At 34.0% G+C, this 10,932-nt stretch overlaps 1 protein-coding gene across 1 annotated transcript; it reads left to right on the top strand.

The window, feature by feature from the left end:
• The first annotated feature begins 933 nt into the window (after window positions 1-933).
• LOC123528322 (uncharacterized) lies at window positions 934-5,745 on the top strand. The gene is made up of 4 exons (XM_053523912.1): window positions 934-1,236; window positions 2,597-2,788; window positions 4,839-4,948; window positions 5,078-5,745. The coding sequence occupies exons 1-4, from the start codon at window positions 1,062-1,064 to the stop codon at window positions 5,180-5,182; spliced, it is 582 nt and encodes a 193-aa protein (XP_053379887.1). The 5' UTR covers window positions 934-1,061; the 3' UTR covers window positions 5,183-5,745.
• Window positions 5,746-10,932: the final 5,187 nt, after the last annotated feature.

Here is a 10,932-nt window from a genome sequence, read left to right as displayed (position 1 = left end):
AGAAACTTACAGATCCTGATTATATGAAAAATGCCTCAATTCTGGCAGCTATTTTGAAATTTATAGGCCATCTTGAAAATGGATGATTTTTAGGTGGCCCTCGATCATTTTTGAATCTGGGCCATATGAAGAACATTTAGTGTAAATTTCATACTTGTATCATCAAGTGAAGTATTTCCTTAGATTTTCTCACTAAGCTGCTCCACTAAGTATACATTTACCCAACTGCGCGTTTTACGTGAGAAATGCGCATTTGAAATTGGTAAGCATATTTTCCCGTTCATGACCATGGATATTATGGTATACCTTGTCCTAGGGGTCGGGATTATCATCTATAATTGCATTTTCTTTCAGGTCTAGGATGCTAGTGGAGTTACCACGAAAACCCCGTTTTATATTCCTGCCAATAGATTACCGTAAGCCTGATAATTTTGAAACGAAAACAACTTCACTTGCTATGGCCGTTATATTAAACTTAAGATGTTTACAAAATTTTTTGGTGTGACCGTTATATAAAGATATGTTTATACACGTGCTATACTTTCCTATTATATTGTACAAAAACATTTAGAAGGCTGTCATTCGTAAATCAGAAAAAAGACTCTATCGTTCAATAACTCGTTAAGTTAGATTATACAGTCTTCTAACTTATTAAGACAAAAAAGTTCTCCTTGCTTACTATAACTTTCATGTACACTTAGAATTTGTTACCATGATAGTTTATTTTGTCTTCTTATGATTTCCCTGCCTTTAAACGAAATTCTGTATATTCTAAAAAATATTTGTATTTAGTATATAGTATATATGTATAAGGTAAGATTAGACCCAGTTAATCAATACCGTCAAATAACTTTTAAACTACTGCTTTAAAAATAATCATTAGTCTTTGGTTTCCTATATGATATAATATAGTATATAGTATAGTATATTTATTCAATAGGTTATTCTAATACTACGAGTATAAAAGATACTTAAACAGACAGAGAAATGAGAATTTAAACTCGTTATGAATATAACAATTTACAAAATTTGAAAATTTGGAAAAAATGTAAAACATAAACATGAAGATATTTTTAGTCATATTCGGACAAATTAGTTTGTTGAGTCATTTTCCTACAATTTTTACAACTAGTCTGCCGTTTTCTCCGCTATGGTTGATAGAAAGTGACGGCATCAAAAGAGGATTAATAAATCAACAGTTAAAAGATTCACAGACACTGGATTACAATGTTGATGGTATAATTTTAACCTTACTTTATTTATAACCGAAAACGAAAGTAGAATGTTAGAAATTCAATAAAAGATATATATCATTTCTTTAATAAATTTGTGTTAAAGACACTTGCTGCAGTTTCTTGTATGAGAAATGGGGCAAAATTTCCCAATAATAGAATTTGTTACTTTGTATATGTTAGAAACAGTAAAATGCAAAAACAATCATAGGTCACCGTGCTTGTTTAGGAGTTATCTGCCCTTAACACTGGATTTTTCTTAAAATTTGCATATTCAAGGAATGATAACTTATAAACAAGCATGGTGACCTTACATTTTTTTCATAGTTCTGTTTCTAACATTACACTGTGTTTATATACAAAGTTTGAACAAATTCTGCTTAGTTAATATTGGTTTACCTTTTTTTACCCAAAACTGCCGCAACTGTCCTTAAGCCTTTTATTCGTTTGCTACAGTGGCCGTAAATCACGGTTGGTATAATATAGGCTAAACATAGGTCCGTCACACTGAGTGTTAAAGGAACTGTCCTCTAGATCGTGCGACAACAAAGAAAAAACATCAGGAATTTAGAAAATTGGGAAATTATTGCTACATTTCTTAAGAAGACTGAAACTTCGTTACTGACATATTATGGAAACACACGAGTATTAATTGTATTTATGTATTTTTTTCATTAAAAATCGAAAGCCGTTTGTAAAGTGGGCACCAAAGGTAAACTGCCTGAATTATAAAGCTTTATATAAACGGTTGTTAAGAATGAATTCCTCCGCGTTTTATTTTGGTAAAGATGGTAGGAAAGTGTTATTGCCGAGGCAACCTGGGTTCGATTCCCGACTCGGACATGTTTTGTTTTCTAGATTTAGCATTTTTTAAAGATAGTTTAGAAACAAAAGCTCGTGTTCTAATGTTCATAATATGACAAAGCTTCAGTTTTAAAGAAAGATAATTTTTAACCAAAATCTGGAGTTTGGTCCCTTTAACTATTCAAAATATTATTACTTTGGAAGGAAATGAGAGCCGCTAACACAGAATATGGTCTTATCAGATACTGGTAATGTCTTTCATATGCTTGCTTGGCCGTTTTATTTATGTGTTTAAGTTTATCTTCGTGTATATACACTTTATTTTACTAAATTTAAAAGTATCCCAAACATATGTTGTAGAACTAAACTGCTACACTGAACATGACGTAATTTCTGGTGGCTTCACTTTTCGTTACCTGCCACGAACAGGCTAAATGAAATACTGTATGCTATGAGATTTTGCTTCAAAACATTGTAGATTCATATAATAAACGAATCAAAACAAAGAAATAACCAATTTACCTACTGTCAAACACTTTCAGCTTCTGCTTTTTTTTCAGTCTTGGATGGAACTACTTTAGGATTGCTTATACTAGCTATCGTGTTACTATGGATACATGGAATAATATTCACAGCATTTGGATGTATGCTTGTAAAGAGAATGCTTGTAATGAGAAGGACCCCTAGCGGACTTTGTTACAAAGTCTTCATAAAATGCGTTTATGTTAGCATAGGATTGTACATCATCGCCAGTAAGTTGTTTCCTGCTGTACATTTTATTACTGCCGATCAATAGCTGATTAAACAAATAGTACAAAGCTTAATTAAACACATGTTTGACATCTTTATAGATAAAATATGTTCATAGTTCATTGTAGGTATTTAAAAGCAGATTAGAAGTTCGGCATTTTCGTGTTAGATCAAGGTTTATCAAATACAGGCAAGGTAAGTCAGTTCATCAGGTTTCTTTCCGATGCAGAGAAGGTACTAATAAGCTGAAGTCTGTAAGCCTGGAGCTTCGTGATCTGCAGACAATGTAAGCTGACGTCTGAAAGCCTGGAAGTTCGTGATTTGCAGACAATGTATGCTAAAGTCTGAAAGCCTGGAAGTTCGTCATCTTCAGGCAATGTAAGCTAAAGTCTGAAAGCCTGGAAGGTCGTAATCTGCAGACAATTTAAGGTATTAGGCCCCTAATAGTAATGTTTAAAACATGGCATTTGTTTGGTATATTCTTACAGTTGACCGTGCTTTACATTGCAAAAAACTTTAAAAACTTTTACCGTGCCGTTTTTTTTTTTTATAAATTTTGTGTAATTCATGGTATTTCCTCAAGCTCAAGTAGTGTGTGTGTGTGTGCGTGTGTGTGTGTGTGTGTGTGTTCGGGTTTAACGTCTTTTTCAACAATTTTTCAGTCATATAAACGACGGTGTCTACTTGTAGCAGTGAGCACAATGCCCAACTTTATAGTGCTGCCTCACTGGAATAATCACGCCGTAGACACGTGGCATGATACCCCACCCAGTCACATTATACTGACACCGGGCTGACCAGTCCTAGCACTATCCTCTTAATGCTGAGCGCCAAGCGAGGAAGCTACTAGTACCATTTTTTACGTCTTTGGTATGACGCGGCCGGGGATCGAACCCATGACCTCCCGCACTCGAAGCGGACGCTCTACCACTAGGCTACCGAGGCGGCCAAGCTCAAGTAGAGACAAATTTCAAAGTGATGGCCTTTATCTAAAACGCTTGCAGAGAATTCATTATACCATTATTTGTTATGAAAGAAACATCAAACTATTGGTAAACAATTATAAAACTTAAAATAAAACTGTCAATATCATTTTTTCTAGGGTGCCTCAAGTAAACGGATCTAATGAGACAGAATTCTAACTCCAACATTGAAAAATTAAGGTCGAATGCTGTGGGTCTGTTTTGAATTTTGCACACTTCATTCAAAAATAACCTTGGGGCAGAAGTAAAACCTACCTACATTTCTTCCACAATACGTAGTCTAAAGAATGAAGGCAAAATAAAGAACTTTTACCGTATGTAACTCAGTATTTTTAAAGATGTCTAACTCTACTCCTTTTGTTTCAGAGGTAAATTCACTTTGAACAGCAAGAAATCGCTTATCAAATGTTTTTTTTTTACTTTTATGCAATAAATCAATAACAAGTCTTGAAAGAAGTGAAAACTTACTAGAAAAAAAGGAAAATAAGGGAAAAAAATTTGGTCCCAGTGGGGCTTGAACCTACGCCCCCTGAAAATTGCAGTCAAAGTAGGTTTATGGTAGGAATTGAATACTCTTCGAAAAGAAGGTACTCTATTATGGGCCTAATACCTTAAGCTAAAGTCTGAAAGCCTGGAAGTTCGTGATCTGCAGACAATGTAAGCTAAAGTCTGAAAGCCAGGAAGTTCGTCATCTTCAGGCAGTGTAAGCTAAAGTCTGAAAGCCTGGAAGGTCGTGATCTGCAGACAATTTAAGCTAAAGTATGAAAGCCTGGAAGTTCGTGATCTGCAGACAATGTAAGCTAAAGTCTGAAAGCCTGGATGTTCGGTTCGTCATCTGCCTAAGGTTTGAAAGCCTGGAAGTTATTTATCTAGATTCTTTCAAATGCAGGCAAGGTAAGATAAAATTCGTAAGCCTGCAAGATCGCCACAACCCTTAGACTATGACATGAAAATTATTTTCCTTGCGTCCTAGATTTTTAGTTTCTTGTAAATGCTGGTATAACACATGTAAAGTTTGTAGGTTAGAAACTATCAGCTAATTTCGAAGTTGACATCAATATAATTTCAGGTTTTGTGATGTTGACAGCATGTGTTAGATTCGCTGCGATCTTCCCAATGGAGAAGATAAGTTATGCTTTCTACTATACCATGGCGGTATTTTGTTATATTTGGCTTGTGGTAAGTATACCTCCTACATCAGAATAAAACTTACTATGGCTTACTTTAATTTTGCCATATCTTTATTAAAAGCAGTTGACATTTTAACATTTCGTTTCTCTTATCGATTGATATCTCATCTTTTTACAGGTTTTGATATTCATTTGCGATCACATCTGCAAAAGAAGGAGAGATGAAAATGTTTTTCACACGCTTGTTTGCGGGCTTCGTGAGTACAACGATGATTTTATATGACACTGGAGTGATAAAGAGAATACAACGAATCTTTGCTAAACATTCATTAAACATGTCTGTCTGTTATGTATCAGCGTGTCAATATCATTTTGTCAGTCAATTTGTTTTTGACTGCGGACAAACAATTTCATTCGAATATACCTGTGACGACATTTGGTATTTCAAATGAACTCTTTACAGAAGTGCAAACAAGAATAATTCAGCAGTGGCCACAAAGCGCTGCATTACATATTTAATGAATTCAAAGACCTTTGCTCACATGCAGTATAGTCCCCCTTACCCAGTAAAAGCAGAGTGTTTTTTCATTAGATCTAGTAAAAAAATAGATCACTACAAGGCATTGATGCGCGCTCAATTTCGTCAGAATTTCTTCATTAACCAGTTATTGACCTTTAACTATTTAACAATTTATTCCCAAATAACAGAGTAATCCATGGATCTTCATGAAGTTTAACACAAATATAAATCACTATAGGGCGGTGGTGCATGCATATCTTTCATCAAAACCTCTTCCGTTACTGCAGAGTTATTGCCCTTTAATTGCTTTAAAAATCATAAATTCCCACAAAACAATGTAATCCATTGAATTATCTTCATGAAACTTAAAGATCAATATAGAGCAGAGTTTTCCCCCTTGGATTTGTAAATGTTTATAACTTGTGTATATCTGAAAATCTTTCAAAATCCCTCATTCACAAAACAACTTATTCGGCAGGGGATATAAATTCACTGAATTTGCTTTTTGATGTTGATTCTAGATCGAAACGGACTAGTCCAGAAATATGAAACAACAACTGTGTATATGAAATTATAACTACCTACATAGTTCATGTTAGACAAATGTCGGAGATATCTTACTCTTTAAAGGAAAACGTATATTAACAGCCTCTTTGAATATCGCCTACATAAAAACAACTGAATAATTTTGAGCCTATGACGATTTATTACAAAACACTTAACGTCTTCTACTGATTTATTTCGCCATACAATACAGGTATGTATTATCATACAAGTAAATATGATGTAATTGGTTAAGGTTGTGCATGAAGCTTTTTTAAAATGTAATTCGCTGAAATCTTCAAAATTCTGCATCTTTTTTTATTGTTTAGAAATGTTTAATACTCTAAGTAGATAAACAAAAGTGATTACTGTTCAAATGACAATAAATGAATAGAATAAAGCAGCTGCGGCGGCCTAATGGATAAGGCACCTGCCCCGCAATCGGGAGGTCGAAGGTTCGAGCCCTTTCAGAGGCGGACTAGTTACTGAAGAGAGATCGGTTGGTGAGCCTCCAGCAAGTTAAATAATGGTTACTGATTGCCTACCTGCCTGGTGCCTGGCATTAAAAAAAGGAATTGGGAAGTAGCGCTGTTCAATGTATATAGGTGTCTCATAAGCCAAATTGGCTGGCCCTTCCAGTAGGGTGACACTACAATAACAAAATACTTTACTATAATGTCTCATCCACTATCAATTTTTAACCCCCAAGATACCCAAAGGTTATGAATGCAATCTATACACTATTCCCTTTTGAAGTTAACTGATTTACATAATCACTTGATTCTTTCTGTGTTATTTGTTCCAAATATTAACCTCTATTCTAGAAATTGACATGGAGTCAAAACCTTTGATCTTTTGGGCTCAGTAGGCACCTTTATTTGCTGAGCTTGTTTCTTTGTTAGGAAGAGCTGAATCGTGCGGAATAATGTGCGCCCATGGATATGTTTTAGGGCAAGACCATTTCTAACCTTATGAACACGAATTCACCTCTTATGAACTGGCAACCATTTCAAGGATGGAAGGGTTAAACGTGTTTAGGATTAATGCGTATCCTTGTTAGTTAAATTTAGAACAAGCCTTATGTGTTTATAATAAAGACGGACTTTTATATTAAAAAAAAAAACTTCTGCACGTTTGGATAAAAACATTTTCATCAATTTAGAATTTGGTCTAGCCCTAATTTTTAAAATTTCAAGTTACACATGTACTATGAAAAATCGGCATATAAAAAAGATAGGGTCGTTTACGTGTTGTTGTGTTTTTCTTTTCTTTTTTTTATGCTATAATGATTTAAAAAATTGGATCTCACCGAAGTATTCTTAATAGGCGTCTATGGGAAAACCACAATTTTAATGTTAAGGAAACTTCTCACAGTCATAAATAAATATACGGTCTATAATATGGTGACATGCAATGTATCGGTCCGTGTGCAGAGATTCAACGTCTCAATAGTTTAAATATAACATTTAACTGTAAGAAAAACAGTAACGGTGACGTTTCAATGAATTTACTCACGAGTTGCCATTAATTCATAAAACGATTTTCATTTACGTATACCATCCAAGTCAAGGATTTATTCTGTAGAATATGGATATGACGTTATGTCATTACTTCCGATTTATCAATGAACATGATACAGATAAATTTATGCTGTTTTTCTGTTATAAACTTCTAGTTGTAGGTACTAATAAAAGTTTCAAAACTAAAACCATTATCTATTTATCTAAACGTGAAAAAAATCCAAGTAAAATAAAATGTTAAGATTATTTTCAATCTCAGTCGACATAAATACGCTCAATCAAAGCAAGCCGGCAACCATTTTGGTGACCTGTGTGTTTTCATTTTTTTCAATTTTAAAACGCTGAGTCATTAACAAATTTTATTTTGTCCTGAACTGGCTTCGTCTTAATGATGTACTAAGAAAACTAATAGATTCTGGCCCGAAGCGTGTTCATTCTACAAATATTTTCCTGTTTGCTTTCTAAGCATTAGTTTCATATTTCAAGCTTCCTGTTCATTATCTTTGCCTAAAGCATCAATGTACTGTTTTGTTACAGACCTCATTTTTATCCTTTCATAATCATAGCTATCCTCGGAAGTTTGCAACGATTTTAAACATGTTGTCAGTGATTTAAGACCAGGCAACACACATATATTAGAGGACCTAAACGATGGTCTTGCCAAAATATTTGGAAACTCTAATAAATTGCCGTATTGACACATTTCCTCTAAAACCTGCAGCACACACGGCCCTATATTTGCTGTTTCATGGTTTGTACACTCGTCATGATGATAAATCATCATTGTTTTTATCATGTATGAAGTATACCCTGTACCTATCTTGACCGCTTTTTCAAATGTGTCTGTGAATTGGTCTAAAGTGGCATGGTCTTCATGCCCGTTAATTAGAAACTTCAGGATCCTGTACACTACTTTATGATTCTTAGACAAAATATTCCTTATAAAGTGAACTTCAGTTTCTGTCAGTGATAAATCGTGTCGTACACTTAAAATGTTCTTCCTAAGAGAAACCGATTCTTTTTTAAATGCTTTTGGCTTAACATGTGCACCTACATATGCAAAATACCAGTCCGGATCGTCAGTTGTAGCAGTAACTTTGTAAGCGGGAACAAGATCAACATGGATATATCTTTCTTCTCCTGAACCATTGCTATATATAAATCTAAGCATGTATGCTGGACCATGTCTATTCATATATCTGTCGAAATATAGTTTCCTTTCGTTACGCGATATTTTGGTAGAAGGAGCATAAAATAATGACTCTGTAGCGGAGCAAATGCAATTTTCTACAATAAGTTTCAAATGGATCCACAGCGAAGTACCACCAGATATGTGTCTTAAAGACAAAAGAAGAAACATGAAGTCGAACTCATCCGGAAACTTGTTCTTTGTTCCTTCATAAATACTCCCCACTTTAATGATCGACTGTCCTCCAGGTTTTTTTACTTTTATTTTTAGGCTTCTAGGTTTGATGGGAAAATAAAGTTCAACCAAATATTTTTTTAAGTCAGGTCTATTAATCAACAAGTCCTCAAAGTGTTCTCCCAGGGACTCACTACTTAGCACCTTATCAACTATTTCCTGCACGAGAGTTTCTATTCCTGTCTTGATAAACTCAACTTCTTCTTGTTCTGCTTTAAATAAGCACTCCTTTTCAAACACGTCATTAAGGTATAGTTCAAGATTGTTGTTTTCTTTAATTTTTCTCTGTTCAGATGAGTTTTCATTGTCTATCAACTCATAACCCCGCCTTTTACAACATGCATTCCCCATACTAAATCTTATTTCAGTTCAGACTTTGATGAAGCTATTTTTATTTTCTTAAGCTTATACCGTGCCATTAGCCTATTATTTATGTAGTGGTATTGGCGGGAATGTTTTACAATACAAGTGTCATTCGAGGATTTAGCGTCAAGGGGCCCGCTTCACGAACATCGTCTCAAGTAGATTCTTGTTAACTGTTTTGCTTTTCTTAGAGAGTTTAAACCAAAGAAGGAAGTCACGTTCTTCAAGGTGAGTGTCGATTATATCTGAAAAAAAAAACAAAAAAAAAAAAACAGCATGCAAATTAAAGCCTAACTATTTACTTTGATCGGAAAGCAATTAGATCTACTTCTTTCCCGCTAGAGAAGTCAGCCTTTGTTTGTACTTACTTCTTGAATAATGAAAATTGATATCATCTTCTAGTATAATGATTTGCTCCCCAAGAATCAAATTTACTTATTGTGACTTTTTAAAAAGTTTTTTTTCCAGAACTTTCAAAAGAGCTTCCCGATTTGGTAATCTAACTTCCAAATCTGGACAACAAATGTATAAAATTATGCAACGTTTAGCAACTGAACGCAACACAAAAGTCCGTTTATATATATAGTGGTACATGTAATACAAATTTATGTTTAAGTAGCGTTTCGTACTTACAGATATGAATTTGGGTTTAGCATATCTTTAATACACATAAACGTCAAATTTTATGTTTACATAAACTTATTATAATTATGCAGTAATTTTTCATATTTCCAAATATGTAATTTTAGTCCATTATGCCTTTAAGCTGTGTCTTATTCATCCTAGTTCCTTTTATAAATTAATTTTTTTTCAGACAATAAATTGCGCAAGGTACGCACAGTATCACGTAAAGACTATGTTTTTGGTACTAAATCTCGTACATAATAAGGAGTCCTGTCCTTACTTTAGCATTCATGTTTGGATAGAATTACCTGCAGATATCAGGCAATCCGGATGATTTTTTTTCTGTTCAGTCCATACATTCAGTATACATGTTCTGTCGACTCACATTTATGTGCCCAAACATTAAAACTCAGGGACATCCGTGTCTATTTTGACATGAAAGAGGGCTGTTCCAAACTAAGCCTTTTACGTCGACTCCTTGTAGTATATATATGGTAATTGTGTATATAGTTTTTATCACAATAATAAATTATGTTAATAAAATGCTTACCTCAAATGAGTTTGCTAGCCCGGAAGTTTCCGCTAGTAGCAAATAATTCAAATGTTTTATATTCCAAATAAAACTTAAATTTAATTGAAAATTAAACAGTGTACACTTTAAAGAAAAAAAAAAGTACACACACGTGGTATGTGTCTAAAAATATGCACAGGGAAAATCCCAGATCATATGATTCGATAAGTCAATGTATCACTGTATGGTAACTGCAACAGGGTTTGTCCAATTTGGCCGCTCAAAACAAAAATGTAAATTCTTAAAGATATTTACTAAGTCTTGCTACGTTTCTTTACCAAACTCTATTCAGTAACCCTGCTAATGTCCAAAGAAGTAATCACCGGACTAACATAGCGATCGGAATCGAAATTAACATAAATATATCTTATAAACTCATGGAAATCGTTCAATTTCGCGTCAGATATTCCAAAATTTCATTTTTATTATCTGTAAAATAAAAATATTTGGACTAAATGGATGGTACGTA

Source organism: Mercenaria mercenaria, chromosome 14, assembly GCF_021730395.1.
Source record: "Mercenaria mercenaria strain notata chromosome 14, MADL_Memer_1, whole genome shotgun sequence".
NCBI lineage: Eukaryota > Metazoa > Mollusca > Bivalvia > Venerida > Veneridae > Mercenaria > Mercenaria mercenaria.
This window is presented reverse-complemented; position numbering and strand designations above follow the sequence as displayed.

Coding starts and splice junctions, on each gene's coding strand:
- LOC123528322 (XM_053523912.1), top strand. CDS start 1,062: ATGAAGATATTTTTAGTCATATTCGGACAAATTAGTTTGTTGAGTCAT. Junction 1,237..2,596: donor ACTGGATTACAATGTTGATG/GTATAATTTTAA, acceptor CTTTTTTTTCAG/TCTTGGATGGAACTACTTTA. Junction 4,949..5,077: donor TTTGTTATATTTGGCTTGTG/GTAAGTATACCT, acceptor ATCTTTTTACAG/GTTTTGATATTCATTTGCGA.